Source organism: Girardinichthys multiradiatus, chromosome 6 (assembly GCF_021462225.1).
Source record: "Girardinichthys multiradiatus isolate DD_20200921_A chromosome 6, DD_fGirMul_XY1, whole genome shotgun sequence".
In the NCBI taxonomy this organism is placed as follows: Eukaryota; Metazoa; Chordata; class Actinopteri; order Cyprinodontiformes; family Goodeidae; genus Girardinichthys; species Girardinichthys multiradiatus.
In genome coordinates, this window is record NC_061799.1 from 3612538 (window position 1) to 3636451 (window position 23914).

Here is a 23914-nt window from a genome sequence, read left to right on the forward strand (position 1 = left end):
ATTTGTTAATGCCTCTGATGAAGCTTTTACAGGAATGTCCAAGGAAATAACAGCACTCCGCACAGTGTTATTGCAAAACAGGATGGTGTTTGATTTGGTAACGGCCCCGTCTGGGGGAGTTTGCGCTCTTCTGAATGAGACCTGTTGCACCTACATCCCTGATGAAACCGGAGATGGTGAGTGAAGCGTTAGCTCAGCTCAAAGAGGAAAGGTATGCAGCAGGATGCACACCCGGGACAAGGAGGCCTGATCTCACGGCTTACCTCTAGACCGTGGTGGCAACTGCTATTGAAAATCATGATTCCATTTCTCAATTTGTGCTTACATCACCATTGCAGCTTTCTATTTCTATTCAAAAACATAACGTACAATAGAGAAGATACAGAATCTTTTATCATTAGGTTTACATGAAGGAAGCTAAATGCAGAAGCTTTCGAATGTAATTTGTATCTGTGTTTCAAATGCAGTTAATACATGAACAGGTGACGTTGATGACAACACAGCAACAGAATTTCAGCGCTATAACTGTCTTGAGGAGAATAAACTTTTACACATCTCAGTTGTTCTAGTTGTTCTTTTTTCTGTTATTTCATCTTCCAAGGTGTTGTTCAGATGTCTGGCTTTAAAGTCTTCTTTACTTCTGGGAATGTCCTGTCACATTTATAGCTGCAGCTCCAATGGACTGGAGATATGGGAGATGGTAAGTGTCTGAGGAGACATCCAGTGTGATGCGTTGGTAATGGATTTTAAACCCCTCACTCACCCAACGATGGGTAAAAAAAATCCTCAGCTAAATTTATCCAGAATGGAAATATTTCCCCACAAAATCTCTGGAAAATCCTCTAAGGTTCTCACAATCATAAAAACACTTTGAACACAACTTACACATGAGATTTATGATTGCATGTCAATATAATAAAAAAATCATTATAAGAATATGTTTAAAATCATTCAAGAACAGTGTATTCATTTAAAAGTGTGATACAATATTTCTTTGAAATCAGCTATAATTAAACTTTCTGTATTTCAAACACAATTTCTGTTTACCCACAAGATAGAATTTAAAAGTTGACAGATTGGATGGTCATGGAGAAAAAGGGCAGCTAATAGTTTCACATCTGATGATGGCCAAATGCTACAGGCATTATTGTTAAACTAAGAATATTACTTCTACCAACTCAGATTACATATTTACACATATCAAGAAAATTATGACAATGTTTATCAATACTCTATTTCAGAGACCAAGATCTTTATGTTTGTTCAGTAGTCATAAACAGAGTGAGGCGCTCTCTGTGATGTGCTTCTAGTGCTCTGGCTGTTGAGGCTAATGTGTCTGGACAGACAGGGAATGTTCTTTGCCACCAGTTTACTGAAGTGACTCTGGAACTTTTTCCCTAGAAATGTGTAAAACATAGGACTAATACAACAGTATAAGTATGCAATGTTCCGGGTCACGTAAAATGCATAATCTAGGTTTTGTGAGTCAGAACACATTTCTTCATCCATTTCAGTTTGGGAAGCTGAAATCTGAATTGCTCGAAGAAGGCTTACAATATTGTAGGGCGTCCAGCAGGAGAAAAAGGTGAAGATTATTACAAAAATTAGCTTTATGGCACGACACTTCTCCCTAATGCGGGTGGAGAGAATGCGCACTGTGATTCTAGTATAGCAGTACATGACAATTATTAAAGGTAAGAGGAAGAAAATCAGGAATTGTTGATAGTAACTATACAAACGCCAGTGCTCCATACTGCTTGCTGATAACCCAGACTCCTCACACATTAATCCATCTAATCGGTTCTTCCACACATTTCGAAGAACCAACTCTTTAACACTCGCTGCAATACTGATACACCAAACTCCAATAGAAGAAATTATAGCATACGTTCTTTTCCTGCTCTTGGCAGCTGCAAGCGCATGCACCACGGCGAGGTATCGGTCAAATGTCATTAGTGTGAGGAAGAGGATAGAGCTGTAGAAACCTATAAAGTAGGCACTGCTGACAATTTTACATAGAGCTTGTCCAAATATCCATTCAGACAAATGGTAGGTAGCCCAGAAAGGCAAGCTGGAGGCAAAAAGGATATTAGAAAACACCAAATTCATCAGAAAGATGTTTGCCACTGTGGTGAGCTTCTCATACTTGTAGATGATGAGGAGGACCAGCCCGTTTCCGAGGTAACTCAGGAGGAAGTTGACAAAGTAGAACACTGGGATCAATTTTGCACCAAACTGATTAACAGTCTTTTTTGCACACAGCTGGACAGTTTTACTGACCACGTAGCTTGGGTCAGTTGTGTCATTCGTTTCATTCATAAGCAGGAAGAGCTGATAATTATAGTCATCATCATCCATGGCGTACGTTTCTTCTGTGGCACATAAAATAAATATAAAATACATATAGAAGTCAGACTATGGTTAGTTATTTTTACTATCAACAGTGACTTATTCAAACAAGTTATACAGTGAGTCCATGCTTTAATGAAAATTCAATTTGCAAGTTTTAAAACACTATTAAGGTAGTAAAAGTGTTTAATATCTAGAACTTTATTTACACTATATTAGCTCAGTCTAGCAGTTCACCTGGTGGTTCAAAGCTCACTCCGGTCATCTCAGCAGTTGTGTCCTTGGGCAAGACACTTCAACCACCTTGCCTACTGATTGTGGGCAGAGAGCCTGGTAGTGCCAAGCAGATGGTGAACTGTAAGGAGTTACAAAAATAACATTGGTGAACTGTCTAGGTAAATAATATGGACTGTTAACAGTTCAATATTCAGAGTGCAGAGACTGCAATTCAGATTAACATGTCCTAGATCACACCATATGTGGTTCATGAGCAGTGCTATTCCACCTCCTTTGCTTTTGCTGCTCCTCTTTAAATCTCTGTTTGATTGTATGATCAGAAAACCTGGCAGAGAGATATTGAAGTCTGGGATGTTATCCTGCAGCCATGTCTCCGTGAAACATATAATACTGCATTCCTGATAGTCTGGCTAGGTCCTTGTCAGGGCCCATTATAATTGATAGAATAAATAGTTTGATCATCCTCGTTCTCTCTCTCCTTCTTGCTTCTGCTCTGCATTCACAGCTTCTTCTTTTTAACCTTTCAGGAATTTGGGGCTAGTTACGTTTTTGTTTTTAGCTTTTAGGGTGTTAATCAGCTGCTTCTGGTTGTAAAAACCTCCCACCTTGTTGCTGTGGTTAGGGCATCTTAAGCAAAAATCTGCAAAGGTAAAACTCTAAACAGTTTATGTGCAGGGTGTGTGGGGTCTGCAGAGATTTTAGCAGCAGATCCACCTCCTGTCTGTATGCGGACTCATCACCGTCCTGGATCAGACCAATGACAGTGGTGTCATCTGCAAACTTCAGGAGTGTCACGGACGAGTCTGCTGAGGTGCAGCCATTTGTGTACAGGGAGAAGACTGGGGATAGAATACTAACTACACTCCTGGGGGGCACCAGTACTTATTGATCTGGTGCGGGAGAAGATGCTCCCCAGTCTCACCTGCTGCTGTCGGTCCGTCAGGAAGCTGTTGATCCATTGACAAGTGGAGGCTGGGACGTTGAGCTGGGTGAGCTTCTGGTGGAGGATGTGTTGACATTTTCATCTTTAAAGGGCTGGAAACGCCGGTAACAAACGGAGGAAGAACAAATACAGCCTTCAATTTTCTTTTGGCCTGGGTGAAGCGCTCCCTCGAGCAACCTGCGGTCTTTTATTGACTATTGTGCCCACCTGTGTACCAGTGGCGGATGCTGGTCTTTCAAGGAAGGGAAGCTCAATTTCAAGATTGCTGATTCGCTCATTTCGCTATCAATCAAAAAGGGATCCAGCCTCAGACAGATCTTCCAATCATCATGCAAAAGCTGAGCGTCCAGGCCAGCCGAGGCCAGCCCACTGCCCCATAGACCCTGAGAGACGCTGAGCGTCCGATGGGCGGGACAAAGCCCAGCATTTATCCAATGACTCGTCTCGTTTCGCTGCAGCCAAGGCTACCCCATAGAACCCTAGAGAAGGCTGAGCGTCCGATGGGCGGAAAAAACCCAGCATTTTTGCTTCGCTATTGAACTCACTGTTTAAGGCACTGTGAAGCTGCGGGAATGAGAGAGAGGAAGGCCGCGTTGTTACCAGTGATAAGAAGCTGATTCTGAACAAACGTTGAGCATGTTGTAGCGTATATTTAGTCAATGACATGTACACATAACAGTATATATTTGATCACTTATTTTTTGACATTTTAGGAGAAGCTGAGCTTCCTTTGCAGTCTTAGAGCAATTGCCACTGCTGTGTGTCAACAAGAACATCAACAATAACATTCAACACCCCCACTTGTTCTTACGTTGACATAAAAATACACTTCTATTTTTCACTTTTTTTGCATTCTTACATACCAAAAACAAAACACATAAATTTGTCCATTCTCATCTTAGTTACAGGCTTTGTTAAAATATTGGCCACCATTTCTGTTGTTGGACAATAACAGAGAATTATTTTTCCATCACCAATTGCTGATCGAACGAAATGATATCGAATGTCAATGTGTTTACACCTTTGGCGATAAACTGGAATTTTAGAAAGAGCAATTGCACCTCGATTGTCCTCAAAAATACAGGTCCTTCTCAAAATATTAGCATATTGTGATAAAGTTAATTATTTTCCATAATGTCATGATGAAAATTTAACATTCATATATTTTAGATTCATTGCACACTAACTGAAATATTTCAGGTCTTTTATTGTCTTAATACGGATGATTTTGGCATACAGCTCATGAAAACCCAAAATTCCTATCTCACAAAATTAGCATATTTCATCCGACTAATAAAAGAAAAGTGTTTTTAATATAAAAAACGTCAACCTTCAAATAATCATGTACAGTTATGCACTCAATACTTGGTCGGGAATCCTTTTGCAGAAATTACTGCTTCAATGCGGCGTGGCATGGAGGCAATCAGCCTGTGGCACTGCTGAGGTCTTATGGAGGCCCAGGATGCTTCGATAGCGGCCTTTAGCTCATCCAGAGTGTTGGGTCTTGAGTCTCTCAACGTTCTCTTCACAATATCCCACAGATTCTCTATGGGGTTCAGGTCAGGAGAGTTGGCAGGCCAATTGAGCACAGTGATACCATGGTCAGTAAACCATTTACCAGTGGTTTTGGCACTGTGAACAGGTGCCAGGTCGTGCTGAAAAATGAAATTTTCATCTCCATAAAGCTTTTCAGCATGAAGTGCTCCAAAATCTCCTGATAGCTAGCTGCATTGACCCTGCCCTTGATAAAACACAGTGGACCAACACCAGCAGCTGACACGGTACCCCAGACCATCACTGACTGTGGGTCCTTGACACTGGACTTCTGGCATTGTGGCATTTCCTTCTCCCCAGTCTTCCTCCAGACTCTGGCACCTTGATTTCCGAATGACATGCCGAATTTGCTTTCATCCGAAAAAAGTACTTTGGACCACTGAGCAACAGTCCAGTGCTGCTTCTCTGTAGCCCAAGTCAGGCGCTTCTGCCGCTGTTTCTGGTTCAAAAGTGGCTTGACCTGGGGAATGCGGCACCGGTAGCCCATTTCCTGCACACGCCTGTGCACGGTGGCTCTGGATGTTTCTACTCCAGACTCAGTCCACTGCTTCCGCAGGTCCCCCAAGGTCTGGAATCGGCCCTTCTCCACAATCTTCCTCAGGGTCCGGTCACCTCTTCTCGTTGTGCAGCGTTTTCTGCCACACTTTTTCCTTCCCACAGACTTCCCACTGAGGTGCCTTGATACAGCACTCTGGGAACAGCCTATTCGTTCAGAAATTTCTTTCTGTGTCTTACCCTCTTGCTTGAGGGTGTCAATAGTGGCCTTCTGGACAGCAGTCAGGTCGGCAGTCTTACCCATGATTGGGGTTTTGAGTGATGAACCAGGCTGGGAGTTTTAAAGGCCTCAGGAATCTTTTGCAGGTGTTTAGAGTTAACTCGTTGATTCAGATGATTAGGTTCATAGCTCGTTTAGAGACCCTTTTAATGATATGCTAATTTTGTGAGATAGGAATTTTGGGTTTTCATGAGCTGTATGCCAAAATCATCCATATTAAGACAATAAAAGACCTGAAATATTTCAGTTAGTGTGCAATGAATCTAAAATTTATGAATGTTAAATTTTCATCATGACATTATGGAAAATAATGAACTTTATCACAATATGCTAATATTTTGAGAAGGACCTGTACTGCTGCAACCCAATGTTGTTCCTTTGGTTCAGATGAGTATTGTGACAACTTACTGACAATAAAACTCAAATCTGGTACTCATCATTACATAGATCAAACTACCCACTACTTCACGTTATCTTTTGGGATCCGCAGATGCACTGTCATTGTCAAATTTCCTTTTATTTTCACATGGGTTGATCTTGGTTTGGAGTTAGTCATATCTCCAAGATTTTTATGATCCATCTCTTTTGATTAATTTTCACTTCACCGTGTTTCTGTGCAAAATAAATGCCTAGGAAATGTTTGAGTCTTCCAAGATCTTTAATTTTGAACTTAGCTGCCAACATCTCCTTCACACTTTTGAGTATTTGACCATTACTTGCTGCACTAATAAGGTCATCAACCCAAATAATCAACGTCACCCTCTCATTTCCATTTTGTTTACTGTAAACACAATAGTCAGCTGGGTTCTGCACAAAACTGTTCTCAATAAGAAAATCATGCAGCATTTTATTCCAATTTCATCCTGACTGTTTCAGACCATAAAATGACTTATTAAGCTTACAGACTAATTTCTCCCCTGTCTTTGTTACCACCTCAAATCCTTTAGGTGTTCTAAAAATACCTCACAATCGATAGGAGCATGTAAATATGCAGTTTTGACATCCATTTGGTGCAATTCCAAATCATATTGGGCAGCAAGTTGAATCAGAATACGCACAGATGTCATATCTGCAGTCGGAGAAAAAGTCTCATTATAATCAATACCAGCAACTTGACTATAGGCTACATATCTAGCCTTATAGTGTCTCCGCAAGATTTTCTTTGATAGTAAATACCCATCTACCCCCCACTATTTGTTTACCCTCTGCGAATGCTGTTAGGGTAAAAGTATTATTTTCTATCAAAGAATCCATTTCATCTTTCATGGCCTTAGCCCACAGCTCTGATTGTGGTGAGCTCATAGCCTGTTTCAGTGTCTTGGGTACATCACAACATGTGACCCTATAACAATAGTCAATGTTCATTAGCGCTTGATCATCGTCACGTTTCATTTAATAATTATGGTCGGTGTAATTCTTAGGCGGTCTCCTTAGGATAACGTGCACTAAGATTACCTTCATTTTGATCCAAGTTGTCTTCTGTTTCTTCTGTCTCAATTTTTACCTCCTGTGAAGTTACTGTTGTCAAATCTGGTTTTAGTTGCTGAATTTCAGCTCTCTTCTTAAGCAAAAGGTTCTCATTTATATCTCCATTTGTATGAGTGTCGCATTCATTAGTATTTTTTGTGCTGAACTTTACTAGCTTACTCTTAAGTACTTTACCAGTATCTGGATGAAAGGCAAGATATGCAGGACTATTTTTGTCGTAGCCAACAAATATTCCCTTTTCACAACGTGGATCTAACTTCTTCTTGTCATATTTATATGAATAACATTCACATCCAAAAGTTCTCATTTTTGAAAGGTCAGGCTTCTTTCCAGTTAACATGTAACATGGAGTCTGCTCTAGACGTCTGTTGTAACATCTATTTTGGATTATAGAAGCAGTCTGAACTGCATATGTCCATAAATCTTTAGGCAGATTACTTTCAATTAACATGCATATTGCCATTTCAAACACAGTTCTCCAGGTTCGTTCAACTGTACCATTCTGATGGGGCGAATGAGGGGCTGAAGTTTCATGTTTAATGGCATTTTTACTGAGTAATGACTGAAACTCTTTAGAAGTAAACTCAGTTCCATTATCTGATCTTATACATTAGATTTTTCCATAAGGTGCCACATCTGCAATGAACTTCTCCTGCATTACGTAACGCTGTGATAGCAGTCTCTGCACGGATAATATAGTCCGTGATGCTCTCATTGGCACCTTTCTGAAGAGACGTCAACTTTGTACCAGCATAGTGATCTCTAAGAATCTTTAGGGCTTTTCTGCCATCATCTGCAGCATCTCTCATGACAAGGGAAAGACTCTTATCATCCAAGACTTGAATTAGTTCAGCATATACCACTTCATTTTTGGTGGCGTCTTCTTCTGCGTCCTCGAGTTCATCCTTCAATAATATAGTGCTCTTCAAATCAAGCAAACGTAAGTGGGCCAAAAACTTAGTTTCCCACAGCTCATAGTTCTTTTCATCTCCGTCAAAGCATAAAAACGATTCCATCAGCTTCCAAACTCCTTCCCGGGCCCATAACCTGTTGACATCTCCGTCCACAACAGGAAGTCAACAAGAACATCAACAATAAAATCCAACTTTCTGGTATGATGGTGTTGAAGGCTGAGCTGAAGTCTACAAACAGGATCCTGGTGTACATCCCTGGACAGTCGAGGTGTTGCAGGATGAAGTGTAGACCTAAATTGACAGCATCATCTGCCGACCTGTTTGCTCGGTAAGCAAACTGCAGGGGGTCCAGCAGGGGGCCTGTGATGTCTTTCAGGTGCTTCAACACCAGCCGCTCAAAGGATTTCATGACCACAGATATCAGGGCTATAGGCCTGTAGTCATTTAATCCTAGGATGGTGGGTTTCTTGGGCACTGGGATGATGGTGGATCGTTTGAGGCAGGAGGGGACCTCACACGTCTCCAGTGACTTGTTGAATATCCGGGTGAAGATTGGAGCTTGTTATTCCCAAAGGTGCAAAATGTCTTGGTCTGCACACACATGTCCTCAGAAACATATGTATGACGTCACCACATCAGTTAGTTGGTTTAAGTCAGTGGCTGAAGTTTCAAAAACAGTCCAGTCTGTGGATACAAAGCAGGCCTGTAGCATCTGCTTTGACTCCTCAATCCACTTCTTAACAGTGTGAACCGTGGGTTTAGAAGCTCTTAATTTCTGAGAATAAGGCACCCCTTCATGTGTGCATGCCCAGGAGGTACTCCGCCACACTGCGGCTGCTTTTTTTTTTTTGCGGGACTAGAGGCCTTTATTTTTCATTTTTCAACAGTAGGTAGACAGGAAAGAGGGGAAAGAGAGGGGGAGACATTTGGCAAAGGTCACCGGTCCAGGATTCGAACCCAGAGATGGCTGCATCGAGGACCATAGCCTCTGCACCTGGTTGTGCGCTTAACCCCTAAACCACCAGCGCCGTGACACTGCGGCTGCTTCAGTGGCTGAAAGTACCTTTGTTGTACAGTTCAGTCCACACGTGAATGACAGACAACCTATCTCCCCAAAATCAATGCCTCGAAAGCTTTTCTTCAGTATGGTTCATGTTAGAGGTGGTGTTTGGGCAGAGAGAAATTAGTTTAAGATGACATAATGAATAATATTTGTTTCATGATGTTTTGCTTACGTTTGTGTTGAGAAAACACAGCTATGTAAGTGCTAGCAGACTATCTGCTCAGCTAATGAGAACAGGCCTCTCAGCATTGAGGCAAATTATTTGAAGTTAAGACAAACTTTATTTAAAGGGGTTTTTTAAAGAAAGATCCTTTTATTGACAGTATTTTAAAGGAACATGTTTGACTTTAAGGAAGTTTTAGGCTTTCCTTTGTTAGCTGAAACTGCTAACGGCTAAGGCTAGGCAGTCCAGCTGTTTACACGTGACTAAGTTGATGGCTAGTTAAGAATCATTTATCCAGAAAGGTTATTGGTTCCCATTAAAAATAATATTTCCTAAATATTATTTTTACTAAATAAAACCAGCTAATTAAACAACACTGAGAGTTAATTATCCAGCAAATCATTATTTGAAATGTTCTTTATTAAAATAATGTTTAATCTGCTATGGCATTGTAATTGGTGGTCTGAAGGTATACCAATTTCTGTTCTAAGTTAGTTATAAGACTGAATTAACCCAATTTCCTTAGGATAATCCTTGGTTCTCAAACATAAATAACATTGAATGGTAATGTTGCATCACTCTGTTGGTCATGGTGTTAAACTGATTGATAACTGAAATATGTTTACTCTGAGTTGAATTATGATTTTTTTTATAAAGTCTTGTGTTTAAAGATATGTCGTGAATATATTCCATGTGTGTACAGAGTTTTGCTGTTGAGTAATGCCAGAGCATGATTCACCCTTTTCTCTATTGCCCTAATACCACCGCCTTATTGGGCTTTATTCACAGGACAACACTTAAGAGAACAAATTATTATTTAATTAAATCAGACTAATTACAACAATGTGAAGTAATATTCTAATCTTAAACGTCATGTTTTCATTTGCTGTAAGCAATCATCTGAATTAACATAAATAAAAGCTTGAAAACATCCATCTGTGTGGACTAGTCTATATAATCTATTTCACTTACTGAAGTAAAACAACTTTTCATCAATATTCTAATATATAAGCCTGTATATACATACCTATTGGACATCGTATGCACGATTGATGGACTAATGCTAAAAGTGCTATTGCACAAATAAAATATGATTAGGATTATAATGTCAAAAAGGTTTTTGCAGATATATAACATGATAAAGAAGGCTCAGTCCAAAAACTTGTTGCACATGCTCAACACAACGAGAGGATGTTATGCCAACATATTGCATACACACTGCTCAAACAATGAAAAAAACACTTTCAGGCAGAAACATGAAGACGTCATCAATGATGTCATCAATCAGTGATTGTCATTGGTTAATCAACTATCACTATGAAATAATATTGGTGATTTTAAAACGCCAAAAATGCTGTTAAGGGTTCATCTAATATTCACTGAGGTGCAGCCTTTACTTTGTTAAGCTTTGACTTCATGCTGAGAGACAGCATCGTGCTTAAGGGGAAAATACAAAAGATATCCAGAAAGCTAAAACCAAGCCAGCACCACATCGCAACTGAATCTGGTACTGGCCAGAACATGCATACACATTTTGGAGGCAGGTGCTTAAGTCATAAAAGGGCATTTATTGCCAAATTTATTTATAAAACTAAAATAAAAAAACAGGACATATTTATACATTAATAGCCTCACGTTTTTGGCATTATGCTGCAAAATTTGTAAATGAAATAAATACATTTTCTGCTATGCATCTTAATCAATAAAGACTCACTGAATCATGCGAGAAAACAGTATGCATTATTTAACTGTTTTCTGAAAGAGAGGAAGCATTACACTAATAATACACCATTACCAATATAAATATAACTCACTACACTTTAATGTAGCTCATCTTAAGACCTGCCTTTCATTTTAAATCACAAACCTACAAACAGACAGCTAAGTAACATTTTCCTATTTATTCATAATTTTTGTTTGCTGCTTTATATCATAGAGCATTACAGGTCCTTCTCAAAATATTAGCATATTGTGATAAAGTTAATTATTTTCCATAATGTCATGATGAAAATTTAACATTCATATATTTTAGATTCATTGCACACTAACTGAAATATTTCAGGTCTTTTATTGTCTTAATACAGATGATTTTGACATACAGCTCATGAAAACCCAAAATTCCTATCTCACAAAATTAGCATATCATTAAAAGGGTCTCTAAATGAGCTATGAACCTAATCATCTGAATCAACAAGTTAACTCTAAACACCTGCAAAAGATTCCTGAGGCCTTTAAAACTCCCAGCCTGGTTCATCACTCAAAACCCCAATCATGGGTAAGACTGCCGACCTGACTGCTGTCCAGAAGGCCACTATTGACACTCTCAAGCAAGAGGGTAAGACACAGAAAGAAATTTCTGAACAAATAGGCTGTTCCCAGAGTGCTGCATCAAGGCACCTCAATGGGAAGTCTGTGGGAAGGAAAAAGTGTGGCAGAAAACGCTGCACAACGAGAAGAGGTGACCGGACCCTGAGGAAGATTGTGGAGAAGGGCCGATTCCAGACCTTGGGGGACCTGCGGAAGCAGTGGACTGAGTCTGGAGTAGAAACATCCAGAGCCACCGTGCACAGGTGTGTGTAGGAAATGGGCTACAGGTGCCGCATTCCCCAGGTCAAGCCACTTTTGAACCAGAAACAGCGGCAGAAGCGCCTGACCTGGGCTACAGAGAAGCAGCACTGGACTGTTGCTCAGTGGTCCAAAGTACTTTTTTCGGATTAAAGCAAATTCTGCATGTCATTCGGAAATCAAGGTGCCAGAGTCTGGAGGAAGACTGGGGAGAAGGAAATGCCAAAATGCCAGAAGTCCAGTGTCAAAGACCCACAGTCAGTGATGGTCTGGGGTACCGTGTCAGCTGCTGGTGTTGGTCCACTGTGTTTTATCAAGGGCAGGGTCAATGCAGCTAGCTATCAGGAGATTTTGGAGCACTTCATGCTGAAAAGCTTTATGGAGATGAAAATTTCATTTTTCAGCACGACCTGGCACCTGTTCACAGTGCCAAAACCACTGGTAAATGGTTTACTGACCATGGTATCACTGTGCTCAATTGGCCTGCCAACTCTCCTGACCTGAACCCCATAGAGAATCTGTGGGATATTGTGAAGAGAACGTTGAGAGACTCAAGACCCAACACTCTGGATGAGCTAAAGGCCGCTATCGAAGCATCCTGGGCCTCCATAAGACCTCAGCAGTGCCACAGGCTGATTGCCTCCATGCCACGCCACATTGAAGCAGTCATTTCTGCAAAAGGATTCCCGACCAAGTATTGAGTGCATAACTGTACATGATTATTTGAAGGTTGACGTTTTTTGTATTACAAAAACTTTTCTTTTATTGGTCGGATGAAATATGCTAATTTTGTGAGATAGGAATTTTGGGTTTTCATGAGCTGTATGCCAAAATCATCCGTATTAAGACAATAAAAGACTTGAAATATTTCAGTTAGTGTGCAATGAATCTAAAATATATGAATGTTAAATTTTCATCATGACATTATGGAAAATAATGAACTTTATCACAATATGCTAATATTTTGAGAAGGACCTGTATATTAAGCCTTTGACATATATTAGCCTTTGTTGTTAACTACCTAGCAGAATGATTCCTCAACTGCTGAAGTAAAAAGGCTTGAATAAAAAAAGCACCTTGAGTAAAAGTGACTTTTACCTACACAAAACAGAGTTTTGGCCAGCATGCTGTAATTACGAAACACAGTATGTTTGTTTTTATTAATAACATGTTTTTGTGAGAGTTAGAACTAGACAATCAGGGAAATGCTTGTGGTGGCCCTGCTTTTCCTTTTCTTCTTCAGACTTGAAATTAGTGAAATTGTCTAATTTGTCTGTTGGGTTGTATATCTTCCTCTTTTTCTCTCTTTATTAAAGTTGACAAACATCAGTCAACAGCTGGACAAGGGTTTGAAATCACAGATTTTATGAGCACAAAACATGTAGGCAATGGATTATGCAGTCATGCATGGATGCTGATTGGAAGAAAATACATACTTTTTTCAGCAGGTGCCATGCCAAAATGCCCTCCACTTCTGCCCTGCTTTTAAAAAAACATCTGGCAAGAAGCCGCATAATATTTTCAGCAGCGTTACAATGTTAAGCATAAGCGGGTATTGTATGATACCGTGTATGCAGTCGTATAAATTGAGCTTTGCGCGGACATGTCCGGCGGACGTCCGCTGAGACAAGTACGTGCGACTATGTTTTGCCCTCAAATGTAGGAGGAGGAGGGAGAGGCAAGGTGGGGGTTTGTGCTTCTGTGATTGAGCATTGATTTGAGGGGGTCAGACATTTGTTTGAGGTGGCAGTGCCCCCTCTTGCCCCCTGCAAGAGCACTGCAAAGTGACCTCCAGTGGGCCAAAGCATTAGAAACAGCTATGAGGATGACCTGAGGGCTAGATGTCCTCTACAGCTTTTCAGAATTAAAGCTGCCCTAATTGCTTAATATGACTCTCACATGATAAATAACATGTCCTGCCAACAACTACTGGCTTTTGTGGTTGAAAATTACCTTGAACAGATTGTTCCAGAAGCAACAAAACAGCGACAAAATCACGAAGATTAAAAGCTGACCAAAAAGGAGCAAATCATGAAAATCTCATACAAACTAAATACTACTCTAACTGAAAAGAAAAAGAACACAAATGAAATGTGGTTTATTAAACATAAGATTTCTGAATGACTTTGACGACTTTGTTACTTATTGACTTAATTTGAGATCGTTTTATTTTGTCTCACAGAAACATGGCTGCAGCAAGAGGATTATGTTAGCATTAATGAGTCAACTCCTTCTAATTATTTAAATTTTCACATATCCCAAAATATTGGGTGAGATAAATCACAACATTTTTTTCTCTTCCAAATTGCAAAGCCCTAAAAATGCTTCTGTTTGATGTTTTATATCGTCCACCAGGTCCTTACTCTCAATTTATAGATCAGTTCACAGTTTTCTTATCTGATTAGTAGTGATAAGTAGTTAATTGGTCAGTATAGTGGAGGATTTTATCATTTCTGTTGACACTAAAAGTGACAGCCTAAATGTAGCCTTAAATGCTATCTTAGACTCAATTGGAATTGCTCAAAACATACGCTGAACTATTCACTTCTATCTTCACACTTTGGACCTTTTACTGACATATATCGTTTGTGTTGTGAACAAATAACAGTAATTCATCAATAATATTAGCAAATAATGTAAAATTGGAGAGTAGTATGAGAATGTAGCAGAGAGACTGAAAGTGGTCATTATGTCCTCCAGCAGCCTAAGCCTATAGCTGCATGACTACAGAGATAGCTCAGGATAACCTAAGCCACTCTAACTATAAGCTTTATCAAAAAGGAAAGTTTCAAGCCTATCCTTAAAAGTAGGCAGGGTGTCTGTTTCATGGACTAAAACTGTGAGCTGGTTCCACAGGAGAGGAGCCTGATAACTAAAGGATCTGCCTCCCCTTCTACTTCTAGAGACTCTAGGAACCACCAGTAAACCTGCAGTCTGAGAATGAAGTGCTCTGTTAGGAACATATGGAACAATCAGATCTCTGATGTATGATGGAGCTAGATCATTTAGGGCTTTATATGTGAGAAGGAGAATTTTAAATTCTATTCTGGATTTAACAGGGAGCCAGTGAAGGGAAGCCAAAATAGGAGAAATACTATTTCTCCTAAATTTTCATCAGAACTCTTGCTGCAGCATTTTAGATGAGCCGAAGGCTTTTAATTGCATTTTGTGGACATCCTGATAGTAAAGAATTACAATAGTCCAGCCTTGAAGTAACAAATTCATGGACTAGTTTTTCAGCGTCACTCCTGGATAGGATATTTCGAATTTAGGCAATGTTCTGGAGGTGAAAGAAGGATATCATAATAAGCTGTTTATTATGGGATGACATTTTAAAAAGTTGATCACAGTATTCTCTTAGAAAGGCCTGGACATGCTATAGGGATCAGGGGAACAGCACTAGTCTGGTTTAAGTCTCAGTAGTCAGCTTCTAGTTTGTTCATGTAAAGGATAAACAAATCTTCTTCACACTCCAGGTTCTGGGCTAATTATCTTCACTACATGTGAATCCATTTGGTATTGATCCATAAATCCAAATGAGGAATTTGATAAGAACAACTGTAGGCCACTGTTTTCTGTAACTCGAGTGACTGCAGAAACGTACAAGAAAGAAAGGGTTGCATTAAGTACATATTGTACTATAGATATGTTTGAATCAGAAAAATTAACAATTAAAAAGATTTATTTAAAAAATATCAAACATATTTCGTAGCAATTGTAACCACCTAAAATTATGTCAAGTTTGTTTTTGTCCAGCTTCATGTTTCTGTGATTTTACTCTATTTTTTTCACTTACCCAAATACATAAATCTTATCATACTAAGCAATTAAAACACACTCCTAGATTTCTTATAAACATACAGAGAGGTTTAGTTTTGAAATAGCAGACTTTACACGGTGATTCATCTTTATTTTGTCACACTGATGTTTTTTTTTCCCAAAATCAAGAACAGAAACTGCTGATGAGTAGCTTAAAAACTCATGACTCCTATGCCTATGCAACAGTTCTTGTAAAAAAAAAAGACTTGTTACTTCATACTAGAAATGATTCAATGCCAGTTTTCTTTTTTTGAAGCACATTCATCTGGTCTTTGAGATTGTGAGTTGTTTTTATTTGTTCTCAAGTGTGCAAAAAACACCACAGATTCCTCGCAAAAAGATATGTAAAAAAACAAAAGCAACTCCATGATTCAATAGCTTATGGAAGCAACAGGTGCCTCTCTTGAGTCATTGCTGATGTTTTTCCTTTTCAAACAAATCTGTTTGTTCCAGACCTGCAAACTGTCCAAACCTCTGGTTTATAGGGGATGTCAAAGTTGCTGATGACCAGTAATTAATCAGGTGCTATATCTGATGAGCAGCTCCTAGCTGCTACATTCTTATGAAAAAAGCAATGGTGTACCAAAAAATATTTTTTATTCTGTAATTATTAATGAAATAATTTTAATCTGGAATCCATTGTGTGCTTTTACACAGTTGTTATTAGACTTAAAAAAGTAAGAACCTGGTAAAGACCAGGCTTTGAAACAGTTTATGTCGGTAACTTAGTTCATTATGTTTTTTAAAGACTTACAATATAACAAGCAGTAAACCTTTTTTTATCACTTGCTAAAATTTAACATGCTCCCAAAAAGCTGATTTACTCAAAAAACGTCACATTTAAGGGAGGTCATTATTGTAAACCTAGGTAAACACACCAATTTGATCATGTTTTTAAAAACAATCACAACATATAACAAAACATTGCCTTTAAATGATCAGTGACACCTTGTGCTCTGTCCTGTTTACGTTTTAACACCATCAGATTTAACAAAAGTTAAGAAAACAACATTTATTTCCATAGTATAATTTAACTATGTCTTTACTAAGATTAGTTGTTCAGAACTGTGATTCTCATGACACAACTTTTATTACTTCTGTTTAGGTTATAAAAAAACAACAGCATCCAAAATGTATATTGTCAAGTCAAACTTACCAGTGCTGCGCTGCAGAAGATACGCTATGGGCTGTGGTCACGACCCAACAAGGAATGGCAAACATATTTTGGGTACTTGACTTTTGAGTGTAATAGAATTAGAGAGGGCTGTACTTTGGCAAACATATGTTCTTCCCTGTGTGTGCGTGTGTGTGTGTGTTGTAGCCTATTCAGAAATTTAACAGGCTTAGAGAGGTGGGGGGTACGTCTTCATCAGGTCCAGTCCATATTTCCTCAGTGTGTATGACTGGCCACCATGGTTTAATGCTTTAATAAGATGCAATAAAGGTTATGCATGTATACTTAGATATATATATCTATATATATATATATATATAGATATCTCAGAGGATCAAGTGCTTATTTCACTTCTCTTTCCTATTTTTTTTTTAAATACCAGAATTTACTGGAAGTACATGAATAATTCAATTGAAATACTCTGCTAGCAAAAGAAGATTGCTGTGGTATGATGAAGGAAAGTAAAAAAAAAGTAAAGAGAAGTTGGACTACTGACTGAAATTAATGAAAGCACTTGATGCTTTATGGGCCATATATTCCCAACAAAGACTCAAATGGTTTTCCCTGGGGAGGTGGCAACTCCTTAGGACTGTTATGACCCATTATGCTCTATAATGGGGGAATAGTCCTTTTAACACTTGTACACGTCTAGACCAAGATTCAGAGACTTCCTGGTGCTCTGTACCTTCCTCCTAACGTCTTTTATGAGAGCCTAGCTCAGCCAAGGTCTGTGGGGGAGGGGACTGCTTCTCAATGTGTACAGCGAGGTCCATTATGCTGTCTCTCCACTTTTCTTCCACTCAACTTTCTTTTTTTTTTGCTTGGATACAGCACCCAGTCAATGACCAGCTTCTTTAGTGGCTCCTTGTGAAGGCTGTCAATTACTGTCTTCTGAAAGTATACAACAAAATGTATTTAAAGGCTAAAAAAATAGATTATGCATGATATGTCTCTTCAATATAACCCCGAATAGGCTGTTCCCAGAGTGCTGTATCAAGGCACCTCAGTGGGAAGTCTGTGGGAAGGAAAAAGTGTGGCAGAAAACGCTGCACAACGAGAAGAGGTGACCGGACCCTAAGGAAGATTGTGGAGAAGGGCCGATTCCAGACCTTGGGGGACCTGCGGAAGCAGTGGACTGAGTCTGGAGTAGAAACATCCAGAGCCACCGTGCACAGGCGTGTGCAGGAAATGGGCTACAGGTGCCGCATTCCCCAGGTCAAGCCACTTTTGAACCAGAAACAGCAGCAGAAGCGCCTGACCTGGGCTACAGAGAAGCAGCACTGGACTGTTGCTCAGTGGTCCAAAGTACGTTTTTTTGGATGAAAGCAAATTCTGCATGTCATTCGGAAATCAAGGTGCCAGCGTCTGGAGGAAGACTGGGGAGAAGGAAATGCCAAAATGCCAGAAGTCCAGTGTCAAGTATCCACAGTCAGTGATGGTCTGGGGCGCCGTGTCAGCTGCTGGTGTTGGTCCACTGTGTTTTATCAAGGGCAGGGTCAATGCAGCTAGCTATCAGGAGATTTTGGAGCACTTCATGCTTCCATCTGCTGAAAAGCTTTATGGAGATGAAGATTTCATTTTTCAGCACGACCTGGCACCTGCTCACAGTGCCAAAACCACTGGTAAATGGTTTACTGACCATGGTATCACTGTGCTCAATTGGCCTGCCAACTCTCCTGACCTGAACCCCATAGAGAATCTGTGGGATATTGTGAAGAGAACGTTTGAGTGATGAACCACGCTGGGAGTTTTAAAGGCCTCAGGAATCTTTTGCAGGTGTTTAGAGTTAACTTGTTGATTCAGATGATTAGGTTCATAGCTCATTTAGAGACCCTTTTAATGATATGCTAATTTTGTGAGATAGGAATTTTGGGTTTTCATGAGCTGTATGTCAAAATCATCTGTATTAAGACAATAAAAGACCTGAAATATTTCAGTTAGTGTGCAATGAATCTAAAATATATGAATGTTAAATTTTCATCATGACATTATGGAAAATAATGAACTTTATCACAATATGCTAATATTTTGAGAAGGATCTGTATACAAAGATTTTGAAATCCAATAGAACAGTCTCTTTACTTTAACTGAGTAATGACATTTTTTAGTTAATGAAACAAAATAATTATGCATTGAAAAACATTTGAAATCATTGTCCATTAAATTACATACAGACCTTGTTTTAAGGATATGAGAACTATGATAGTGAACGACTTCAGAAAGGCCAAAACCATGTTCTTCTTATAACTGATTGAAGAATCTAAAGGTAGAAACATTTATACAGTATTCACAAACTCAGGTCTAGTCTTCCAAAACTCATCAAGAAGCTGGAAAAAAGGGAGGTATTATCATTGATAGTACAGATATAGCAAATAAATTTGATTACCAAAGGTTTAGAACTAACCAGGTCCAAGAGGGAAACCTAAACATCACTCTAGCCAGTGACATCCTCCATTTCTTTATGCTGAATTCCAAGCCATCTCCAGTCTAGATGGGATATATAGTTCCTCCAGCAATGTTCTATGCACTCAGTACTTGGCTGGGGCTCCTTTTGTATGAACTAGTGCATCAATGCAGCGTGGCGTGGAGGCAATCAGCCTTTGGTTCTGCTTAGGTGGCACCAGCGCTAATGTGATACAAGTGCAAAAAAGCACAAATATAGCCTTTATTTGTTGAACTTTGTTAAAATTAAATAAAGGTTTCACAAATACCACACTGAGTTTGACACATTCTGCTTTCAGTGTAGAATAATCTAGTCCAGAGTTGAAAGGTCTAAATATTGTAGTTTTTAAGATAGAGTAGATTAAAGGTGCTAGAGGTAGTGAAAAATGAGGTGGAATTGCCCTTTAGCCGCCTTCCTAAGCCAACTTCAGATTCGTAACTAAACAACCATGCTCATCCAATCAGGCATTTTACTTTACTGAGGTCCCGCCTTTTTTGTTGCAGTTATGAGTACTTGGAGAATGCTGTGTTCGTTTCGCTATTTTTAAAAAGTTTTCGTCAGGATTCCATACTCTCTTGTAGCTTTGGTTAATGGTTATATACTTAACGAGATGCATGTACTAAGTCAGTGGGTAAAAGAAAACAATGGCAGTGAGGGGATCGATACATTTGTAAAAGGCAAAAAATGCTTCGGTCTAACAGTATTGTGGCCTTTAAGGCCTACATGGACATGAAAATACATTAGTATAAACAGATCATTTCAAATATTAAGAAAATAAATACTACAGATATGTGTCAAGAATTTTATAATCAAGAAGAGAATAAGTATAATGAATATTTACAAGTTTACACAGATGGATTGAAAGATCGAAAAACTGAAGCAACTAGTGTAGCTGTCTTGATTTCTGAATTAAAAGTTAAGATTTCAAAAAGAACATCTCATTATTTGAGTGTATATGCAGTAGAATTATGTGCTATATTTTTGGCTTTAGAATGGGTAGAGGATACCAGTATAAGTAAAATATTAGTTTGAAGTGATTCTTTATCAGCATTATTAAGTATAGAAAAGTACAAATAATCACCAAAACATACTGTATGAGATTATTTTTGTTCATCATAGATTATGTGAAGAAAACAAAAATCTAGTAATAATATGGACTCCAGCTCATATAGGTATTTTGAGCAACGAAAGAGCAGATAGGCTGGCTAAGGAGGCTGTTAAAAAGTAGATATTGATATGTCAATAAAGTTGTCTAAATCTGAAGGTAAAAGTATAGTTTGGAAAGAAAGTAAGAAGTTATGGAAAATGAGGTGGGGTATTGAGATAAAAGGGAGACATTTATATAAGATTCAAAATACAGTTGAAGTAACAAGAGACAGAGGATTAAATAGGAGGGTGAAGTTAACTATAAATAGAGACTTCAAAATCACGCAATATACTCTCAAGACATTGGGGATCAAACGTTATCAAAAGCTTTTTGCTACAAGAGAGCATGTGGGCGTGGCCAAGGCTCAAAATCTGACTTCTCGCCATGAAACACGAATCTGTTCCTACAAGGCAAGTCACAGAGACATGAAACCTTCTGGGATTGATCCATATGAGGTCCTGAACAATATTCAATGGTCAAATGCTGACATCATCGGAGCCCCGCCCCCTGAGAACAGGAAGTGTCATGATTCACTTAGTGTGGTCCATATTTCATCCCCTTCACCTAATCAACATGAAACTATCTCCAGTGACAGATAACAGGATGTTCTAAGTCCTTAGTACTGTGTGGTTTGGCTGTAGGATGTGGCCGTGGTGAAATCTGACATAACACCATGGCCTTACGTTAGGCTGTAAATTAGACATGCATGGTCCAGTTTTCTCTAAACTGAATATGGTTGATCTTTGTCAACCCCCAAAAACCTCTATTGGATTAAATTGAAATTTGGATCAACATCGCCTCCTAAGACACTTTAAGTGCTCCATCTCCCTCATACATCATCGGATCCACTTCAAATTTGGTATGCATTATTGTGGCTCAATGCTGAACATGTTGGCAATCTCAATTAATGACATCACTTGGAAGTCACATGTTTCACTGTTGGATGTCCTCCTTTAAAATTGTAACTCATGCAAGCTTCCAGCAGTTTTTCTTTGGCATCCCCCAAATAGCTGTAATGGATTACCTGTCACAATGGGTTTTTACAAAACTCTGAATAACACAACCACAAGTGAACCAAGGCAGCGCTTTAACAATTTATTGGGTTTTACAGGAGTAATTGTGATCTGGAACCAGGACTGGATCAGCAGGCAGGATTGGGATCTCACTAAGGGAGAAAAGAGAGGCTTAGAGAAGTCCTGCATAAGATGGCAAAATTACTAAACAGTTTCTTTGGTTTTGACTCACGAAGGCAGAGCTCTCAGCTAAGCCTGGGAGGAATAAGTCTGCTCCACGATGGTTGAGGTTGGCAGGCGGGTGCAGCTGAAGAGAAAGTGCTTCCTGGTTCTTCAGACACAGTGTTTCTCTCTTTTCGATTCTTTCCATAAAAGGGGGTATTCGCCATGGGAGGGTGGACAGGCAGGTGGAAGGTTCTCAGAAGCAGGTGAACCAAAACTCTAGAAACCTGGAGGCAGAGTGGAGGCTCACAGCCGAGACGTCAAGGCTTGAATTTCCTTGATACTCAGAACATTGCAAGAATTAACCGGAGGCACAAAAAATTCAATTCAATTCAAAGATACTTTATTATATAAAAAATACATAGAATCTCAGGTAAAAACGTCTTCCTAAGAGGCAGAGGAGAAAACACAATAGGTCAGAAGAACAGTTGAAATAACTGCCGAGCAGCAGAGGTCTAGCTGTTTACTACGCTATGTGAGACAACGAGCTGACGCCTTCCTTTTGGTTCTCCACTCCTCTTAAAGGCCAGGTTGATTGCTCACTGATGAGCAACAGCTGCGCAGAAGCACCTGCTAGTCACATCCTGAGTAGGAGGAGAGAAACACAGCACAAAAAACACAGACTGCACCCAGCCTGCACACAACCACCGTGGATATGACATTACCTTGGAATTTGGATCAACATCGCCCCCTAGAAAGCTTAAATCGCTTTATCTCTATCTATCTCCATCTGCTCTATCACTGGATCCACTTCACATTTGGTATACATCATCGTGGAACAATACTCAACACACTTATGACATCATTTTAGCCCCTCCCACTTAGAACAGGAAGTCAAATGTTTCACTGTTGGATGTCCTCCTTTTAACCTCTCACTCTTGCAAGCTGTTTTTCTTAGTCGTCCCCCAAACAACTAATGGATTACACTGGAATTTGGATCAACACTTTATCTCCTTTATACATCATCGAATCCACTTCAAATTTGGTATGCATCATTATAGACAAATGCTGAACATGTTGGCACAGTGAATTGATATCACTTTAGCACCGCCCACTAATATCCAAGTAAGTGCAGCTTCCATCTGGATTTCCATCAGATTTTGACCAAATTTGGAATGCTTCTTGCCAGAGCAGAACTCAGCATGGCCAAAAATTGTATGACAGGCTGCGCACAGTAGCACCTTGTGGCGACGTATGGAATCAACTTGTCGTTGGTGTGGAGGCTCCACAAGTATGTGACCGCTCACCCTTTTTTCTGCTGTGCTTGCTGAGCCCTTTAGTAAAATTTAAACATCATTTAGATGTTACAAGTATTTGGTTTGGTTAAGTATAGTAAATACGACTATTTGTTTTGTTGAGACCACAGCCATGGGTTACAAAATGAAAGGCCAGTACGGACTTTTCTGGAGCTTTCAAAATAAATCGCATTAACCTACTTCCAGCACAGCCAGAAACATGGAATAACAGCAATCTTCTTGTGATGTCAATGTCCAAATAAAAACCCCGCTTTTGCAAAAAACTGAACTCTTCCACACAGGTCCCCAGAGGAAATGGACGGAGGGACACGGCGCGCTAATGTCTCTTTGCAGGCAAATAGACACAACTCTTTAAACTGGATCCAAGAGTGTCATACGATAATGCGATCATATGCGCTAAGTTAAGTAGGAATGAATTGCTGTTTGTGTATCCGGTATTCATTCATGAACGGGGGTAATTAAGGTGCAAGCGTTGCTTGACTTTCTCTTTGAGGTCTACAGAAGCAAACTGTGTTCCAGAGAGTTCCCAGCAGAGACCCTGTCTCTACAGCGCCAAGTGGAGCAGTTTCCCCGGTCTGAAGGAAGGACAACGGGACCGCATCACTGTGGTTACATCTGTAGCGTGCAGTTTGGCCGGCCAATAGAGCGAGCCGTCCCCCCTCCCTAAATATTATTTTACTATACTTGATAACTAAGCAACACAAGTACGCCCATTTCTCAAAGATTTGGTTCTTATTCAAAATAATATTTTCTTAAATATTATTTTAATAAATAAAGGCAGCTAATTAA

The 23914-nt window shown here is 39.5% G+C and overlaps 1 protein-coding gene and 1 long non-coding RNA gene across 4 annotated transcripts; both read right to left on the minus strand.

Moving 5' to 3' along the window:
* Positions 1 to 375: 375 nt before the first annotated feature.
* Positions 376 to 17182, minus strand: LOC124870609 (C-C chemokine receptor type 3-like). Of its 3 annotated transcripts, none has more exons than XM_047369420.1 (3): positions 17027 to 17182; positions 2587 to 2704; positions 376 to 2369 (listed from the first exon to the last, which is right to left on the minus strand). In XM_047369420.1, exons 2-3 carry the CDS (start codon positions 2612 to 2614, stop codon positions 1264 to 1266), a joined length of 1134 nt encoding a protein of 377 aa, XP_047225376.1. In that variant the 5' UTR covers positions 2615 to 2704; positions 17027 to 17182; the 3' UTR covers positions 376 to 1263. The 3 variants fall into 3 exon arrangements, with proteins under 3 accessions (XP_047225376.1, XP_047225375.1, XP_047225377.1); XM_047369419.1 differs by having other exon boundaries at positions 376 to 2372; XM_047369421.1 differs by lacking the exon at positions 17027 to 17182 and having other exon boundaries at positions 376 to 2372; positions 2559 to 2697.
* A 4532-nt stretch (positions 17183 to 21714) lies between these two features.
* On the minus strand, positions 21715 to 23450 carry LOC124870380. The gene is made up of 2 exons (XR_007038750.1): positions 21880 to 23450; positions 21715 to 21799 (listed from the first exon to the last, which is right to left on the minus strand). It is a non-coding gene; the product is annotated as an uncharacterized LOC124870380 (long non-coding RNA).
* Positions 23451 to 23914: the final 464 nt, after the last annotated feature.